At 43.0% G+C, this 20,594-nt stretch overlaps 1 protein-coding gene across 2 annotated transcripts in view; it reads right to left on the bottom strand.

The window, feature by feature from the left end:
- Positions 1 to 20,594, bottom strand: part of LOC121503387 (alpha-1,6-mannosylglycoprotein 6-beta-N-acetylglucosaminyltransferase B-like) — a 141,534-nt gene that overhangs the window by 34,471 nt on the left and 86,469 nt on the right. For both annotated transcript variants that reach the window (XR_005991368.1, XM_041777771.1), the window contains exons 9-11: positions 7,161 to 7,292; positions 1,789 to 1,922; positions 1,141 to 1,271 (exon numbers count right to left, since the gene is read on the bottom strand). Coding sequence is in view for 1 of the 2 variants with exons in the window: in XM_041777771.1 (XP_041633705.1) it covers positions 1,141 to 1,271; positions 1,789 to 1,922; positions 7,161 to 7,292 (397 nt within the window). In the remaining variant the exon portion in view is untranslated. The remainder of the gene's footprint in view (positions 1 to 1,140; positions 1,272 to 1,788; positions 1,923 to 7,160; positions 7,293 to 20,594) is intronic.

Here is a 20,594-nt window from a genome sequence, read left to right on the forward strand (position 1 = left end):
GGCTGCAGCGGGTGCACAGCTCTCAATTTCAGGTTGTGCTCCGTGAATCTGCACACGGTCACACTCTCCCCCACTATCTCCCCTGTACGCAGCATGACAAACTACACATGATCTGACAAAACCAGCACCACGTTCCAGTGAGACAAACAAAAAAATTGTGGCTGAGTTTGTTTAAATTCACACACTGTATGCCTGGCTTTAGTTGACTATATCTCAGAGGATAATAAATGTTGTCCCTGACTAGCTCTAGTGCAATAATTATCTTAAGAATCTCTCAGAACCTGCAGTTTCCACAAAGGACAAATACCTGTTTGCTGCTTTGTAATGACATTTTAGCAGCTGCTCTCTTAATCTGATGAATTTGTCTGTCAGAAACCTTCCTCGTTATGCCTTTATCTGCAGGAAACCATCTGTGTTCTGAATCAGCCACAAATTTCTCCTATGTTAACATGGAACTTGACCTGTTAAGATGTTCTTGATTGAAATAGCTTTGATTTCAGTAAATATGACCTCCTAATGCTGTAAATTCAGTGAATGACCATTTTCAGTTCTTTACAACCTATAAAATGTTTTAAAACTCTGTTTTGCATAATAATGTGGAACAGTGCATTTTGAGGTTTTTATTTTAAAATAATGGTTATCATTATGAAGTTAGTTCAAAAACATTTGAATTATGCTCTAATGGCTGATGACTTGAAAAATATTCTGACTGTCATTTGCATTAATATCTTGGAAAATAAGAGAAAAATGTAATTTGCATAATAATGTGGAAAGAGGTGCAAAATGGAGCAATGTGCTTTGCAGTGCAATTCGCCGGCGGATGGCAGGGCGGTTGCTGTACGTAGAAACTGGAGGTAACTTTCCTCCACCCCCTCTCAGAGGTATACACCACTCTGATAACCTCTGCCCTGAGTCCTGGTTCTATTTATACTCTAGTGGATTCATTAAATATACTCACTAGAAATGTTTTTCTTTATTTGGGACTGAAGGACGCTGAATTATTCCATAAGTAGAGTTTTTAACCAATAACAGCTTCTTTAGAGCCCACCAAAGCTCTCATAAATCCACTCAGTTAAAGGGTTTCCTCTCTCAGAGAACAAAAACATGTTAGAAAATGCACTTTCATTGTTTGATACTGACCTTCCACCTGCCGGCTTCTTTGCCGTAAACGACGGCCATATTGTTCACCTTGTTCCTCTGAACATTCAGTTTGTCCGTCTCGTTCAGCTCCTCCGACACGAAACCCATGAAAGTGTTATCTGGAGTGTGGGCTGCCAAGGACAAACAAAACCAACGGGCAACATGAAGGCACAAGCCCTGATTCATGATGGAAATAAAAGATTCAAGCAAAGGAGAAATCTGAAATGTTTGGTGGGATTTAGGATGTATAGTTTCATTGTTAATGGTTTGCATGGATGCACCGTAGCGTGCACTAATAGAGTTTGAGAGGCCTTCACTGTTGCACCGTAATAAAAGAGGCTGATTGATCATGTGCAGTGTCTGGCTTGTAAAAACAGCAAGTATTTAAAAAACCAGCATGTTTTTGAACTGTTGCCACATGATTTAGCGTGCACACAAGCTGCTGAAACTTCATCTGCTCCATAAATGTTTGCTCTAGTGTCTTTTAGTATTTCTCTTTGCTGGTTTGGTCACAGTAGGTGTCGTCAGACATCTGCACCCTCACAGCTGTCCTAATTAGGTCTCTGCTCACAGTCTGCTCTCACATGGATCACACATGAATCCTTCACAGTCCTCACATCTTTAACACCACAGAGGAGAGGAACGTACGGAACATGGTCATGTACTGCTGGCTGTGCAGGTTCCAGTAGCCCCAGTTGGTCCTGTAGCCGTGCAGAGTGGCGTACTCCTCGTGGTTGTAGGCGGGCTCCGTGCCAAAGGTGTCGATCACTCGGATGTGGCACCTGGAAGAAATGGAAAAATCCACAGAATTCTTCACTAAAACCTCAATCTTAGTGGCTGATACAGCCAAACACAGGTGCACCTAAAAATATTTTGTAAAAGTTCGCTGTAATTTTCTTCAGAAAGTTGTGTGTCCATATATTCTAGATTTATCCCATACAGAGTGAAATATTTCAAGACTTTAATCTTGATGATTACTGCCTACAACTCAAAAATCCACTGCTAATTTTGACCAGAGACGAAGGTAACGGATGATGGTTCAGAGGCAACGTCTGTATGTATGGTAAAGGGTATATGTATGATGTTAGAAAAGTCTCGTGTCCTCTTCTGTCCACACGTACTGCAACATGTTGTATCAGAGTGAACCGGTCATGTGACACCTTCCTGTGTTTCTGTTGCACTTTTGTGACATATTTCTTTATCGAACCTCCTCATGAGAGCGTAAAAACTTTTTAGCGATATTTGAGAGGTTCCATCTGCTAGGACGCTTTATGGCACTGATCATCAACTGGCGGCCGGAGGGCCACATCAGGCCCCCCAAGGCTTCCTTTTTGGCCCAGAAGATCATTAAATTCAGAAATGGAGGAAAAGAAGATGCTGTCGTTTTAAGAGTATCTTTTGGTTTTAAATTTCTGCAGCAGTTAAATCCACCTAAAACGATTAATATTGAAATAGTTTTAAAACATTTGACCTGTTCTTACAAAAATTCCCTTGTCTGCCATTATTAGTAAATATTTTAAAGATATATTCTTTAAAAAATGGGTTAAGACTGGTGGAAATGTTGCAGAGTGGCAAAAAGGGACACAAATTGTCAGTAAAAGTTCTTAAAATGGTAATACAGGAAAAAAGGGGCAAATTTTTAAAAAATGGGTTAAAGTAGCAAAAATGGTGGAAAAAAGAAATAGAAAAGGGATTAAAAAGTGGCAGAAATGGATAAAAGAGTGGCAAAAGATGATGAAACATGAAGGGAAAGGGGTAAACAGGGGTAAAATAATGGCAAGAATTGTGTTAGAGAAGCAAAAAGTATCAAAAAAGTGGCAAAAATATAGCAAAAATAGCCTGGCAAAGTAGAGAAAATGGTTTAAAGAACAGTACACAGGGGAAATAATCAGCAGGAGAGTGGATTAAAGGGGTTAAAGAGTGGCAAATGAGCAAAAAGTGGCAAAACTTGGTTTAAAAGGGGCAAAAATGATCAAAATGGGTTAAGAGTGGCAAAAGGGTTAGGGTTATGTTGCAGCAATGGCCAAATGAAGTACTGAAAATGGATTAAAAAGTATAAAAATATGAGTTAATTTTGGTGCTATATCCCAAGTGGGGTGGGCCCATTTTCTGGGATTCGAAAGAAAATATAAATACTGATGCATTTATATGTTAATTAGGCTAAAATATTTATATGTTTTTGCTTATTTGAAAGTCCGGCCCCCAGAGTCTGTCAAGACTAATTCTGGCCCTTGTGCAGATGTACTTGATGACCCCTGCTTTATGGAGCTTTCCAGCGTCCCACAGTGAAGCCAGAACTACCAGAAACTGGTTTACTGACCCTGGGGTTACTGGGTTTGACTGGCCAGCCAACTGGTCTGACCTGACCCCCATGCAGGAATTCATAAAAAAAGAGCCAGGACCAAGCACTGAGTGATAAATACTTATTAAGGAACAAAGGGCTGCCAGAAGGCCCGCCCCTCCTTGATTTTGATTGGTCAGTGAGAGAGAAGTGACATTAATGAGCGCTAAACTGGTATAAAACTGTAGAACAGCCGACACTAAGGGCGCTTTAGCAGTTCAACATCACATCATCATTCACCTCGCTGTCCTAAAACGGTTTCTGTGTGAGGATGAGGAAACAGAATACATTAGAAACTCTCACGCTCTGAGTAAGTCTCTTTGAATCAACTGTAAAGTGCTAAAAATTCTCTCTGATTATGTGAAACACATCAGCAGGGAATAAATTACAGCTCTTTGACTCCATCAACACTAAAACATCTGATACAGACACATCAGCAGCTGCTAAAGACATGAAGAAAATCCAACCAGCAGTGGATATTCAAGTCAACAATGCAGTCATGTGATGGGGTTTGAGGAGACTCATTCTTCTCCTGTGGGTCCAGTCAGTGTCAGACAGGAAGGAGAAGTAAATAATAGTTCTGTAGGAGCCACAGCTGAGCAGAGCTGCTCCATTAGCCCACCTCGGACTCACGCTGATCAGGATTAGTGCAGCTTTCCACCTCAGGAGGGTTAAAATGTAGAAGAACCAGCAGGAATGTCTGTAAGAGACGTGCACCTGCTGCTTAGAGATGTGATGAATGCAGCCTGGTTCTGCTTTTATGTGTTAAGAGGAAAAGTGAAAGTAAAACGAAGGAAATTCATCATTTATGATCTACAACACCATGGAATATCCTGGCAAAAAAACACAACAACAGCAGAACAGGCTCTTCACTTCTGTTTGAGTCTGTTAAAGGCAGCTGCATTTGAGCCTGTCCAACAAGAGTTAAAGTTGATTTCAGCGCCTTTGTTCCTTTATTTAGCGATGAGTGGACTGAGTCTGAGCTCACAGAGAGAGAGAGAGAGAGAGAGAGAGAAGAGACATGAGGGAAAGAAGCCCCAGACCAGATTTAGATCACGTCGAGGAAAACCGTCTCTGTAAACGGCGTGGACAAGCGAACGACGACAATCATTGATGGCAGGATGAGGGAAAGGCTGTTTTTGTTCCCCTCAGAGACGGCGGGGTGTCACTGATCCACCATCTCCTCCTCTCTGGAGTTTCCCTCTCTCTCCTGGTCGGTCTGTGTAGACCATGTAAAACCTGGTTTTAGACTCTGTGGCCTTTGGTTCCGTTAATCAGAAGAGGTTGGGCTTTCTCATTCCAGTTCTTTCCTTTATGTCTTTCCTCCATCCTTCCTTCTTTATTTCTGTCTCCTTTCTGTCCTTCATCTTGTCTTAACTCCTCCTTCCTTCCTTTTGCACTTTTGCTCTCCTTCCTCTGTGTCTACATTCCTTCCTTCCTTCTCTTCCTCTTCCTTCCCTCCCCATTCCCTTCCTTTCCTTTGTCCTTCAATCTTTTCTTTCTTCCTTTCCTCCACCCTTCCACTCTACCCTCCTACCCTCTACCTTTGTTTCCTCCTTTTCTTCTCTCTTTATGCCTTCCTTCCTACCCTCTCTCCTTCCTTCCTTCTGTTCTCCATCCTTCCTTTCTCTCTTATTCTCTCCTTCATCACTGTCTACCTACGCACCTTCCTTCCTTCCTTCTCTTTCCTTCCCCAACTTTCTCTTTCACTCCTTCTTTCCTTCCTTCAACACTTCCTGTCTTTCCTCCTACCTTTCTTCCTTCGTTTCCTTCATCCTTCCTCTCTCTCTCTTATTCCCTCCTCCTTAGTGTCTACACTCCTTCCTTCTCTTCCTCCTCCTTTCCTTTCCATCCTTATTCCCTCCTTCTCTTGTTTGCTCCTTCCTTTCCTATTTCCCTCCTTGATTCCTATCTTTATTCCATCCTTACTTTCTTTGCCACTTATTCCCATCATTCCTTTCTGTCTACCCTCCTTCCTTCCTGCCTTCCTTTCCAACCTTCTTCCTTCGTTTCTTCCTTTTTGTCTTCCCAACTTTCCTTACTTTCTTCTTTACTTCTCTCCTTCCATTCTGCATTCCTTCCAACCTTTCTTACTTCATTCCTTCCTCCCTTCCTTCCTCTGTTACTCTCTGCCTTCCTCTGTCTTCCTTTGTTCCTTCTTTCCCCCTGCTTCCTTCCTTGTTCTTCCTTCTTTTCCTTTCCTCCCCATCCTTCTTCCCTCCTTTTCTCCTTCCATTCCTCCTTCCTTGATTCCTGTCTTCCTTCCATCTATACTTTCTTTCCCTCTTATTCCCATCATTCCTTTCTGTCTCCCTCCCTTTCTTCTCTCTCTCTCCTTCCTTTGTCTCCGTCTTCTCTCCTGCCTTCCTTTCTATCCTTCTTCCTTCGTTTCTTCCTTTCTGCTTTCCTTTCCTCTTTCCTTTCTGTCTTCCCAGCTTTCCTTCCTTTCTTCCTTACTTCTCTCCGTCTGCATTCCTTCCCATCTTCCTTCCTTCATTCCTTCCTTTCATAGTCTCTCCCTTCCTCTATCTTCCTTCCTTCCTTCTTTTCCATCCTTCCTTCATTCCTTCCTTCCTTGCTTATTCTCTCCCTCTACTGTCTACCTTCCTTTCTTCTTGTTCTCCCTGCTTCCTTCCATCTTTCCTTTCCACCCTTCTTCCTTCTTTCCTACCCTCCTTCCTCTCATACCCTCTCTTCCTTTCCTGTCTACCTTCCTTCCTTCTGTCCATGCTTCCTGCATTTGCTCCTTTCTTCCCTCCTTTGTTCCTTTCCTTTCTGTCTTCCTTCACTCCCTCCCTCTTTCCTTCCTTTCTTTTGTCTTCTTTCCTTCTTTCTTCCTATCTCTTTCTTTTCTCCTTCCTTCTTCCCGTCGTTCTTCCCTCCTTCCCTCTCTGGTCTTGTGTCGAGGTTTAAATGTGTGGAGGCTCAGATTGTGTCTGCTCATCCTGAATCCCAGTCAAACATATCAAACGTATGGATCTGTGTATATGGGTTGTTTATAATAACCAGGGGAGTTTCATCAGAACTGGAGGAGGGAGGAGACGGCCTTGAAACACAGGAGAAACCAGCGGAAAACGGGGGGTGTTGGCAGGTATGTCGAGGAGTTCGACCCAGGGGGGCTGAGACACGTTTGGATCATGACAGAGATCCAGGAAAAAAAGAAGAAGACTGAGACTTTCTGCCGAGGAGAGACTCCACTGTGATTCTAGCTGTGAGCTGATGTTTTTTGCTGTTTGATATCTGTTGAGTCAGAGGAAAGACCAGGTAGGAACCGAGAAGAAGGTTTTTAAAGCAGACATGGTGCTGGAGAAAGATCAGACAGGATCAGAGTAATTTTCTCCTTGGCTTTGTTTTCATTGAGTCTTCACATTTTCTTCTAGATTTGTGCTAAAGCTGGTTGCTTTTATTTCCTTCCTAAACATGAGAGATGTACCCTGCTCCCACTTCAATGCTGACAAATGCAGGACTGGAAGAGTGATCTACAGAGAGACCTGCACCTCACTGATTTATCACCACGAAAGCCAAACTGGTGCTCCAAAGGCTGACTGTTGTTGGTTTAAAGTGACCGTACGTGTCCGCAGGTAAGCCAAGCATACAATGAGATATCAGTCACTAACAAACAATAATGCACAGCAAACAAACAGAAAAGACAGGGATAAGAGAGGAGGAAAAGACTGACTTGTGTTTCCTCAGAGACAGCCCCATGTGCTGCTTCATCTGCTGTAAGCCGTGGTAGTCGGTGTAGATGAGGTCAAAGGGCAGCGGTCCCGTCAGAGGGCAGCTTCCTCTTCCTGGAGGGACGCCTAGAAACCTGCAGACAGAGCAGATGAGAAGTTAGAAAGTCGGCCACACAGTGGACAGAAGTGGCAAAAACACAAGAGGAGAAAACTGCAATCTGCTAACATAGAAACCTCTGTGGACCAACAAAACCCTCCCACTCCAAATATTTACCTTCATATTTTATAACCAGAGATTTTTAGTCACAACACTTAGTTTTCAGTACTTTAAAATGGAGCGGAACAATTCCAGAAATCAATGTCTGTCAACACAGTTGGCCGTGCCATCCACAAATGACAGTTAAAGCTGGATGATGGAGAGAAGAAACCATATGTGAACAGGATCCAGAAACACCACCGTCCTATCTGAACAGAAGCTCATTTAACATGAACTGAGGAGACATGGAAAACTGTTCTGTGGTCACATGAATCAAAACTCATTTAACATGAACTGAGGAAACATGGAAAACTGTTCTGTGGTCACATGAATCAAAACTCATTTAACATGAACTGAGGAAACATGGAAAACTGTTCTGTGGTCACATGAATCAAAACTTGAAATTCTTTTTGGACACCATGGTTGCCATGTCCTCACTTAAAGATGAGCGGGAGCATCCAGCTTGCTCTCCTGGCTCAGTTCTAAATCCTGCATCTTTGCTGAAGGAACACAGGGAGCTACACATGAAAAATGTCTCAGTCTTAACTTCTGATATGTTGTGTATGTTCTATTGTGAATAGAGGTTTGACACTCACTGACTTCAGTTTTTATTCACATTTTACATATTGTCCCAACTGTTTTGGGATTGGGGATGCAAAAGAAAGACTCAACAATGCTAAGGACTCTGATGTGGATTAATACCAAAGCTTAAATTCTGGTATCATGACATTCCTGAGTCATGAGTGGATAAGAGGTTGTCAGCAGCAGCCTGATGTGAAACTTTCTAGAAGTTTCCAGGAGCACATGTGTGAAAACAGTTTAAAAAACATTCTGACAAAGATGTGATTGTTTCACAAACATAAAAGATTATTCCCCATGAAGGGGCTACAGAAATCCTCCAATCATCTAAAACACTATAAAAACACAAAGTGGCTAAAAAAAGCCTAACAGGTGGCGTTGAAGGGACTGTCCTACTTTCCACAGCTGTTCTCTTCCTGCTGAAGACGAGCATGTTTGTTGGCGTCTGTGTGGCTCGCATGTACGAGCATGAAGACATGAGGGATGAAAGAGCCCAGCAGAGTCGCGGAGCATGGCAGCGTTTCCAGCGAGACGGAGCCGTTCAACCAAGAAATGATTAAATTCAACGCCATGAGGCGGCAAAATCTCTCCACGGGGGACCGCCACAATTTCACAAAAACACGTCTGAGCATGTCTGACCACACGGCCTTGATGGTTTCTTTCAGGCATCATTGGAGCTGCCTCTGTGGTGATATTTTACCAAACATTTACCATGCCAATGTTCACCAGCTTCAGAGCACCACACTTCTTCATTTGGCTTCTTTCTCTTCATTCTTATCGGTCGTCTGCTAAAGGCTCTGTGGAGACTTTATCCTGACAGAAACATCCGTCTTAAGGACTTACCTGATGACTCTTACTCTACTGCTACCACAGTGTATGCTTTAATGCAGGGGTCGTCAAGTACATCTGCACAAGGGCCAGATTTAGTCTCTTGTTAGGTTAACTGGTGACTCTAAATTGCCCGTAGGTGTGAGTGTGAGCCCCCCCCCCTACAACCTACAGATTTCTCTCAATCATAAATAGGTTTGAAAATATCAGAGATTTTATTATCAGGGTGTATTGCTAAGCCCTACAGTGAGCTGCTGCAGTTTGCATTTATTTGTGTAGGGGGAAAATTGACACTTTTCATTGCAAGTCAAGTCAGGCATGGAAGCACTGATTGGTCCTGTACTTCTCTGGCTTCCTGATGGCCCTCCTCCAAGCCTGCTCCAAGTCCCATGCCCTATCTCTCCAGGTATCCTCACAGCTGCCCCCCAAGTCCGGTCCAACCCAGTGGGTCATGAGCACCCAGTATGCGTTGAGCTGAATAAGGCTTGATTAAGGACACCAGGTGCTCATGGAAGCACAGCTGCCACCCTCGTATGCAGCAGTTGACCTGTCCCATCCCCACTTTCCTGAGCACGTCTGCATTATACACACAGTCTAGTAACAATACCCAGAGATGTGCAGAAGAGAAGACGTCACAAAGGAGTCCAGCCTGGTCATCAGTCAGGGTAACGGCCTCACAAGACAGAATCCTCATTATTCATTTCCAGTAATGGCTACTCTTCCTTGGCTCCAAAAACTTTCTCTACATCTAGAATCTGTTTCCTAGAAAAATGAGGCATGACTAAAACTAAAAAAAAAGAGTGGTACCAGAAGAATCCTGTGTTCCTGAAGCAGTAAAGACAGAAGGTATAAATTTGTTGTCTGCTATGACAAACTACTTTGGCTTCAGAGAGCCGTGTTTTCAGCTGGAGTTAAAGTAGCACTTTGTTAGAGCACAGCACCATCAGCTGTGTCTGTTTTCATTACAGGACCCAGTATTGCTTTGTCAAACTTCAGCAGTTCTTAGGAGAAACGTCTCGGTGCAAAGGCAGAAAAATAAAATGCTCTGTGTGCTCATTTATATTGATACAGGGAACTGTAAGTCAAGATAATGTGACATGAAATATGCCGAGGCTCCTCGTCTCACAAGACAAACCAGTAGGGTTGTTTAACTTTGATATGATCCTAGTTAAAGAGAAACAATATGGGGCACAGGCTCAGCTCAGCTGGTGGAGCAGGTGTCCATAAACTGAGGCTACAGTTCTCAGTGCACCAAGGATCAAATCCTAATCCTGGCAGTGTTTGGTGTATGTTTCCCAACTCTCTCCCCATATTTCCTGTCTCTCTTCAGCAATGCTACCACAAAAAAAGCAGAAAGACCCCAAAATATCTCAGCCTTTGAGAGGAGATCTGAAATCAGGAGTAGAGCCAAGGCTGCTCCTACGCACTGAAAGAACCAGTTGAGGCGGTTCAGAAGTCTGATCAGGAAACCCCCTGGCTGCTTCCTTTTAGAGGTCTTCCAGGCAAGAACAAACTGGGAGGAGACCTTCAGGTAGACTCAAGACTTGCTGCCGCAATGGATGGATGCATGGATAGATGGATACATTGATAAATGCATGCATGGATGGATGAGACCTTCAGGTCAAGACTCAAGGGATGCACAAATAGAATGATGGATGGATGGATGCATAGATGGATGGATGGATGAATGGATGCATAGATGGATGGATGGATGAATGGATGGATGCATGGATAGATGGATACATTGATAAATGCATGCATGGATGGATGAATGGATGGAAAACTAGAAGGATATAAAGATGGATGGATGCACAAATAGAATGATGGATGGATGGATGCATAGATGGATGGATGGATGAATGGATGCATAGATGGATGGATGGATGAATGGATGGATGGATGGATAGATGGACGGATAATGAATGGATGGAAAACTAGAAGGATATAAAGATGGATGGATGCACAAATAGAATGATGGATGGATGGATGCATAGATGGATGGATGGATGGATGGATGGATGCATAGATGGATGGATGGATGAATGGATGGATGGATAGATGGATGGATAATGAATGGATGGATGCATACATGGACGGATAATGAATGGATGGATGCATGGATGAATGGATGGATGGATGAATGGATGGATGGATGTATGGATGTATGGATAGATAGATGGATGAAAGGATGGATGGATGGATGGATGGATGGATAGATGGATGGATGAAAGGATGGATGGATGGATGACCTTCCAGTCTCCTCACTTGTTTCCCTCCTCTGAAACCATTTTAAAGACCTCTCTGAATCTTTCACGCTCGTTCTCTGCTCTGACTGGTCAGATCTCTGACCTGGACCGTCTCCTGCATAAACACAGGTGGACAATGTCTCACTGTTTGTGATCACCTGGGTGTTTACCTTCCTCTGAGTGCAGCTTAAATCACTGCTGCTGACACTCTGACTCTCATTATCCCATCAACTACAGGGGAACAGGCCGCTTCGCCTCTTTCCACAACGCCGCTTTTCTGACTGGAAACGTTCTGAGCCCAGAGACAGATCAATATGTCCTCCTTTCTGCAGGTGTTTGTGTATTTTGTGTGTTTCTGAAGCAGAAAGCAAGAGAAAGTGGGAGTGTGAGGTCGGCGCTGTGTTACTTCAGCTCAAAGAACTTTCTAGAGTTTGGAAACACTAAAAGCTTCATATTTTCAAACAGCAGAGACTGAGCATCGGCATGCTTTGATTAATTCTGATCAACTTTTCCTATCTTTTATGCTTTTGTTGCTTTCCTTTTAAATATGCTGCAGTCATTCAGGTCTAAAAGCAACCTTGGTAGCACTCATTTTAAAAGATTCACCAACTGAGAACGTTTTCAGTTCGTTTTGATTTTCTGTTTGATTATCAAGACTTTCTCTGTTTGGTTTATTGCTAATTTGTTTACTTTGTGAATCCCTGAGTCCTTGCTTTTGCTATGTCTGTTAAGGCACTTCGCAAACATTTGTTTTTAAAGGTGCTATGTGAACAAAGTTATCATTATTATTACTGTGTCAGCAGCACGCAGGCCTCAGTGTTGATTGGTTGATTGCGTTGTCCCTATTTTGCAATACAGGCTTAGGCTAGCAGTTACATGCTCTTGCATTGCAGAATAGTGACATAAACACAGGGGCTTTCTGGGTAAAAAATAAAAAGCTCCAAAGTGTGTTGATAGTGCGTATGTGTGAGCCAACATTGTTTTTTGGCGCATTTTTTCTGAAAACTTACTAAATTCTGCAGATTAACTGTACCCATCCATGACGCTGTATCCATCTTATTCCTGGGCCGCTGCTGTAAATCTGAATGTGGGTGAAACTTCCGGTGCTAAAGCGGAAGAAATACAGCAGCTAACGATAGACGCTAACAAAGAACGACAGCTGTTTTGATGCAAATTCACCTTTAATTTATAAATATTGATATATCTTTATAATCACATGTTCACATTGTTTGTATTGTAAGCTGTAAATAAGTAGATAAGATGGATACCACATTATTCCTGAGAGGTCTACTGTAGCTATGGATGTGGTGGAACTTCCCATGCATTAACAATAATAGCAAAAACATGATTCTTCCGAGGGCTCATGAAAGTGATTTAGCATCAACAGCGGCTGCTCTGAAATAAATATCTGCTGTAATAAATACTGCTACATTTTTGTTAAATCAATATGAGCTGAAAGTTTTAAATAATACTTTCTGCAATGCTCAGTACCTGCTGCTTTGTTCGTGGTACTAATATTGTGACAAAGTTAAATATGTCTTTAACAACAGTGTTTTAAACATGCCATTCCCTGTCTAAGTGCATCGGGGATGTGATTCTTTCAATATTAATTTATCATTAATACAAAACTTGCCATTTACCAAACTGAAGAGCTGGCAACTTGAGTCATGGATAGTTTTATAAATATAATTACCACATGTTAAGAGGGATTAGTTGGTAAAATGAGAATTTCAGCAACCCCACAAACTAGAAATTTATCTGAAGGTGGTGTCCAAACTCATTTGACAAAATGTGATTGTCTATTTCTATCTTGATATGAAGCTAATAAAGTTGGCTAAATATGCTTGTCTAGGTTCCATCCATCTTCCTCCGCTTATCCAAGGTTGGGTCACAGGGGCAGCAGCCTTAACAGGGAAGCCCAGGCTTCCCTCTCACCGGCCACTTCGTCCAGCTTTTCCCGGGGGATCCCGAGGTCTCTCCAGCGTGTCCTGGGTCTTCCCTGGGGCCTCCTCCCAGTGGGACCTGTCCGGAACACCTCACCAGGGAGGCGTCCAGGAGGCATCCGGACCAGATGCCAGAGCCACCTCATCTGGCTCCTCTCAACATGGAAGAGCAGCGGCCCTACTCCGAGTCTCTCCCAGATGGCTGAGCTTCTCACCCTCTAAGGGAGAGCCCAGACACCCTGCGGAGGAAACTCATTTCAGCTGTCTGTATCCAAGATCTCGTTCTTTCGGTCACAACCCACAGCTCATGACCACAGGTGAGAGCAGGAACGTAGATCGACAGGTAAATTGAGAGCTTCACCTTTTGACTCTGCCCTTTCTTCACCACAACAGACCGATGCAGAGACCGCATCACTGCCGACGCCGCACCGATCCGCCTGTCGATTTCCCACTCCATTCTTCCCTCACTCGTGAACAAGACCCCGAGATACTTGAACTCCTCCACTTGGGGCAGGATCATATTCCCAACCTGGAGAGGGCATTCCACCCTTTTCTGACGGAGGACCATGGCTTGTCCAGGTTATCTGAGGTAATGTCGTCACTTTGTACTCCCTAGTAGAAGGCGGAGAAATAATAATGTTATCCTGTTTGAGGTGAAGCAGACAAAGTTCATATACAGTATTTTGGTATCCAAATTGCTCTTATAATCACGTTTAGCATCTTGTTTCTACGCAAAGTCCCACTTAGATAGAACAGACTGGAATTTGCGTCCATATTTCATACAAAGAATGATGGGGACTAGGAATAAGGTGGATAGCCTAGGAGTCCTTCTTAAAGGAACAGTGCTTACTAAAATCACTGGAGGCTAATGCCACTACTTCTGCTACGTACCTCATACGACTCAGCTTCAAAAACATTGAAATATGCCTTTAATCTTCCTTGTACCAGCCAGGAGCAGTGTTCTTTCTCTTGTTTTGTTCTTACACACAATGATAAAAAACGTGACCTGTATCCATCCAGGATGTTTCCTGTGGGATGTATGAATGCGATGATTGTTTGTGTGGTGCATCCGTGTGGTTTCTCTATGAGAGTTAAAGCTTGAATTACAGTCTGTGTGACCTCTCCCAGTCTAACAGCGACAAACATTAATGTGAGAGCGGCTGCATTACAGTGACTGAGAGCTGAACCGTCTGTGACTCGGCTCCTCGCTGTTCCACTGAAGCTGCTGCTGTTCACCTTTAATTGGATATATGCAAATCCAGGGAAACTTTAAGGGAAGAGTAAAAGGATTAAAAAGCATTAAGGAGACAGGAGAGGAGGAACAGAAGTACACTCATAGACTAACGTTTAGTACTGTACCACAACCAACCACCTCTCTTTGTCTTCATCTGATTCACAAACATCAGAGGATGAGTCTTCTGATATTCATCTTTTAATCCTGCGGAAAGACAAAAACCAGCACTGAATCTGTGCTACTAATGAGCATGGATGTGTAGACTCAGTCTGTGATTTACAGCTCCACTGTCCTCAGAATGCATAAAGGAGGAAAACAGCTGCATAATGAGGATATTTGGCTCCACTGCAATAAACATGGGGGATGTAGAGGATCCTCTTAGCAGCATTATCAGCCAAACATTGCCGTTAGTGCACTAAATCAAGTCTTTGACACACTCTTTATGTCCAGACAGTTAAAGCTGATGCTAAATAAAGCCGAACCACACATGACAACATCAGCTTCATTCACTCAGACAGTCTAACGTTTAGTCAATATGGTTTTCTGAATTTCTGTCACTGATACTTCGTCATACTGCATGTTTAAAAAAATCTATCCTAATCATTTTGACCACCAATGAACCTCACTCTAAATTATTATGCAAACTGTTTTTCAGTTAAACTCATAGATGGTTTTGTGTCTCAGGGCTCTTTGGATCACTGAAATCAATCTTAGACACCTGTGATCATTAGTTTGCCAGGTGAGCCCAATTAAAGGAAAACTACTTAAGAAGGACATTCCACATTATTAAGCAGGCCACAGGTTTCAGCAATACGGGAAAGAAAAACGATCTCTGCTGCTGAAAAGCCTAAAATAGTGCAATGCCTTGGAGAAGGAATGAAAACATTAGATATATCAGGAAAACTTGAGCGTGATCATCGTACTGTGAAGAAATTTGTTTCTGATTCAGAGCACATACAGGTTCCTGCAGATAAAGGCATAATGAGGAAGGTTTCTGCCAGACAAATTTATCAGATTAAGAGAGCAGCAAACAGGCATTTAAAGCTGCTGGTGCCTCTGGAGTCCCACCAACCTTAAGGTGTAGGATCCTCCAGAGCAGTGGTTCCCAAAGTGGGCCGTGGGCCCCTCCGGGGGGGGTGCGAGGTCATGTTAGGGGGGTGCGGCAGGCCAGGCTAAGCAACACAAGCTTATGACTTGAACACTACAAACAGGAGCAGTTCATTGATGTCACCGCAGATTCAACAGTGTCATTGAAAGCTTTGGCCATACTCTTCCCTTTTACAACATCTGTTGTTTTTTCTGCTGTTGCTGCAACTAAAAGGAACATATTTTAACCTTTTAAGACAAGTTTAAATTGATTTTAGAGGTCCCCAAAACATGCCTGTGAAGTTTATTTCTGAAAAACACTCCAGTATTGGATTTTTGCCTGTCTAAAAACTCCTCTGTTTCAGCCCTGCTCAGAACGAGTCGTGTCTGTGTCTTTAAATGGTAATTAGCTGTCTAACTCCGCCCCTGACCACAATGCGTCTCAGGAAATGGATGCAGCACTCCTGATGTTACAGAAACTTTAATCCAAAGTTTAACTAAGAGGATCAGTAGAGGAGGGCAGAACTTTCCTCCAAGTGGAGGAGGGCCAACCAAACCTGGGGCAGGTGCTTTCTCCCCATGTGAGGTCACTGGGTATAAAATCTGAGAACAGCTTGTTTCAGTACACTTTTTCTGAAAGGTGGAGAAAAGAGAAGGGGAGAGGAAATGGATTTTTCTGGTACTTGAGAGGATTGTGGACAGGCCTTTAAGACAAAAAAAACCCAAAGCTGGAAACTGAAAACGCCCTGAGATTTTCAGTCTCACATCTGTATCCAAGACTCCAAAAACATCCCACAGTAGTTGCTGAAAGTACTGAAGGACTTACAAATCTTAGAGATGCTTGTATGGCATTGTTTTTCAGCAAACTGTTTATCCACGGAGAGTCAGAATTTTAAAACTAAAACTTTTTGGTTTAATGTTGTGGTCAATTCTAAAAAAAGAAGAAAGGAATTTGTTTTCAAAAGTTGTGAATGCCAGTGTGTTTGTCGTACATTTACATGTTTTAACATGTTGATATAAACAGTGAGGAGTAGGGGTTGGGGGGCCCTGAAAATATCTGCATCTGCCAAAGGGGGACCCGACAAAAAACATTTGGGAACCACTGCTCCAGAGGCTTGCAGTTGTGCATAAACCTACTATTCAGCCCCCCCTAACCAATGCTCACAAGCAGAAACGGTTGCAGTGGGCCCAGAAATACATGAAGACTCATTTTCAAACAGTCTTGTTGACTGATGAGTGCCGTGCAACCCTGGATGGTCCAGATGGAGGAGTGGTGGATGGTTGGTGGATGGCCACCATGTCCCAACAAGGCTGTGATGTCAGCAAGGAGGGGGCGGAGTCATGTTTTGGGCCAAATTCATGAGGAGAGAGCTGATAGGCCCCTTTAGGGTCCCTGAAGATGTGAAAATGACCTCTGCAAAGTATAAAGAGTTTCTGACTGACCACTTTCTTCCATGGTACAAAAATAAGAACCGTGCCCTCCATAGCAAAATTTTCTTCATGCATGACAATGCACCATCTCATGCTGCAAAGAATTCCTCTGTGTCATTGGCTGCTATGGGCATAAAAGGAGAGAAACTCATGGTGTGGCCCCCATCCTCCCCTGACCTGTCATGTCATACTAAATAATGGCAGAAAATTTATGTAAAACACACCAAAAGTGCCTGCAGGTAGACAGAGAGGAGGAATAAGTGGTGAAGGATGGATTGCACAAAAGAAACACTACTGTAATATTTCCAGTCAACACTTAAAAAAACAAAAACACACCACTGGGCTCAATTAGTGCTTCACAGCTGGAAAGCGGCACGGTGGCAGCTCACCAGTTTGGGGAAAAAAGAGGAGAAGCAGAGGAACAAACGAGCGTGAGAGACTCCAGAGTCACAGAGCATTACTCCTTAAAGGACGGCTGCACACGTCCAGCAGAGAGGGGAATTGGCTGGGGCAGATTTCCAGCCACATCGAGGGGCTTCATCTGGGGGCGAGGAGTTTACTGAGGGCGCCCAGCGTGAGCGGAATGACACAGCAAGAAAGAGGAGCTGATGTTCCCGTGTTCGTGAAGCAGAGGAAGTGTGGTCCGGCATGCTAATCGGGTACTTGAGACGGCAGGAGAACTGTGATGTTGGCACCGTTACCATCAGATACAGCTCGTGGGTGGCTTTGATGTGCCGACTCTGGCTCCAGATTCTATTAAAACGGCAGCGCTGTCAAATTCTTTGTGCTAACAGCTGTAAGAGTCCAAAAGTATCTAGGGCTCATTATTTTTAACTTTCATCAAAATAAATCTTTGTTTCTTTCTTGTAAGAAGAAGTGAAGCACCAAATCAGCAGCTCCTTTGTGTTTTCTTTTCTGCTCTTGAAGCTCTGTAGGCTGTCAGAAACACAGGAGGAGCTTTTCTTAAATAAATGCACTAAAATATGTTTTATACTTTAACATAATACAACTTTGAGTGTGCACAACAGGCACATAAGGGCTGTGAAATTCCCTAAACCTTTCTGCTCCTTGAAATACTCAGTTTGCTTTTGTGAAAGTACTTCAGAAACAAAAACACTGAGGGCCTTGTTCATAAAAATGGAAGCAAACGCTCCAAAATCTCAGCATCTTTTACTTCCACCTTCTGTCCCAAGGTCTTAAAAAGCACAGATTTTCACATGCAAACACACAAGTTGTCAACCTCTGTGCAGATTGCTCTTGCTTTGCAGCTGAATGTTGAGGGAAGACATCTGCAGCTTTTCTTTGCATGGAGCTGAGCTCTCATGCCGATGGCATTCAGTTCTTCCAAAAAGAGATGCAGGCGAGAAAAGGAGGGGAACTTTTCAACTTTATTGTGATGCTAAACTTGAAAAATGTGACATAAGTTCCAAGTTTCATACAAAGCTTCCTCCCTGAATGGGGCAGGCCAGGACTAATTTTGCAAAGCAGACTCTGTGCCAGATCAATCCTGCAAAGCTGATTGGGCCAGGTCTGAGAATGGACTGGACCAATCAGCGTCATTTGAGGGGAATGAGGCGGTAGCTACAGGCCAGGTTTAGCTGTGCTGGAAACTTGTAGCATTAGCATTAGCTCAGATGTCGCTATAGAAAAGCAGCAGTTTTACCAAAACTGGACAGCATTTCTTCACTCTGTAAGCCTTCTTGGTGGAAGAGATGTCTTTGCTTTTTTCCCAACCTGCTCCGGCCTGAGTTCACGATGGTTAGGAGTGGGTTTAGATGTTCTACACCGCTTTCCACGTTATTATGCAAATGACACTTTTTCTCTTATTTTCCTAAATATTTATGCAAATGACAGTCAGAATATTTTCAAGTCATCAGCCGTTACAGCATAATTCAAATGTTTTTGAACTAACTTCATAATGAGAACCATCATTTTTTTTTAAAAATGAAAACCTCAAAATGCATTTTCCACATTATTAAGCACAACAGAGTTTTAAAACATTTCATAGGTTGTAAAGAACTGAAAATGGTCATTTGTTAAAATTGCAGCATCAGGGGGTCATATTTACTGAAATCAAAACTGTTTCAATCAAAAACATCTTAACAGACCAAGTTCCATGTTAACATAGGAGCCCTTCTTTGATATCACCTTAACTATTCTTGCATCCATTGAACTTGTCAGTTTTTGGAGAGTTTCTGCTTGAATTTCTTTGCAGGATGTCAGAATATCCTCCCAGAGCTGCTGTTTTGATGTGAACTGCCTCCCACCCTCATAGATCTTTAGCTTGAGGATGCTCCAAAGGTTCTCAACAGGGTTAAAGGTCAGGGAAGGATGGGGGCCACACCATGAGTTTCTCTCCTTTTATGCCCATAGCAGCCAATGACACAGAGGGATTCTTTGCAGCATGAGATGGAGCATTGTTATGCATGAAGAAAATTTTGTTACGGACAGCACGGTTCTTCTTTTTGTACCATGGAAAAAAGTGGTCAGTCAGAAACTGTTGATACTTTGCAGAGGTCATTTTCACACCTTCAGGGACCCTAAAGGGGCCTATCAGCTCTCTCCTCATGAATTCGGCCCAAAACACGACTCCGCCCCCTCCTTGCTGACATCACAGCCTTGTTGGGACATGATGGCCATCCACCAACCATCCACCACTCCTCCATCTGGACCATCCAGGGTTGCACGGCACTCATCAGTCAACAAGACTGTTTGAAAATGAGTCTTCATGTATTTCTGGGCCCACTGCAACCGTTTCTGCTTGTGAGCATTGGTTAGGGGGGGCTGAATAGTAGGTTTATGCACGACTGCAAGCCTCTGGAGGATCCTACACCTTGAGGTTGGTGGGACTCCAGAGGCACCAGCAGCTTCAAATACCTGTTTGCTGCTTTGTAATGGCATTTTAGCATCTGCTCTCTTAATCTGATGAATTTGTCTGTTGAAAACCTTCCTCATTATGCCTTCATTTGCAGGAACCCGTCTGTGCTCTGAATCAGCCACAAATTTCTTCACAGTACAATGATCACACCTAATTTTTCCTGAAATATCTCATGTTTTCATTCTTTCTCCAAGGCATTGCACTATTTGACACTTTTCGGCAGAGAGATCCTTTTTCTTTCCCATATTGCTTTAAACCTGTGGCCTGCTTAATAATGTGGAACAGTGCATTTTGAGGTTTTTATTTTTTTTAAATAATGGTTCTCATTATGAAGTTTGATCAAAAACATTTGAATTATGCTCTAATGGCTGATGACTTGAAAAAGTACTCTGTCATTTGCACTGATATTTAGGAAAATAAGAGAAAAATGTCATTTGCATGATAATATGGAAAACGGTGTATAAGCTGCTGTAGGAGACATTAGCTCCAATGTTGCTTTAAAACACTTTTTATCAGCTGCTCCAAATCAGCTCATCAAGCTCCACAGTACATCAGCACCGTCTACTCATGGCCAGATTGTTGTTCTGGAGTTTTTGCACAGTTTTGCCCGAACCTGCCCCAGGGTTCTTACTACTCAACTACTGTCTGTCCTGCATTTGGGTCCAACATCACTATAACACCAGCATGAGCTTTATCCACCAACAAGCTCCACTGTTCACAAACTACGACTGCACCTCCCTCCTAACTCCCTGCGCCTTCTGCTGCTCTGATTGGACAGAAGTTTCATCCAATCACAAAATCTGGCTGAACTTGTGTCGTCTGAGACAACCTTTCAGGAAAATAAAACTACAATACAATAAAACTTACTCAATACAACTTTACAGCTGTATTGAGTATGTTTTAACTTTTGTATCATTGCATGGTGTGGAACTTAAACTTGACCAATAGGAATCAT

This window comes from Cheilinus undulatus, linkage group 21, assembly GCF_018320785.1.
Source record: "Cheilinus undulatus linkage group 21, ASM1832078v1, whole genome shotgun sequence".
Taxonomy (NCBI): Eukaryota; Metazoa; Chordata; class Actinopteri; order Labriformes; family Labridae; genus Cheilinus; species Cheilinus undulatus.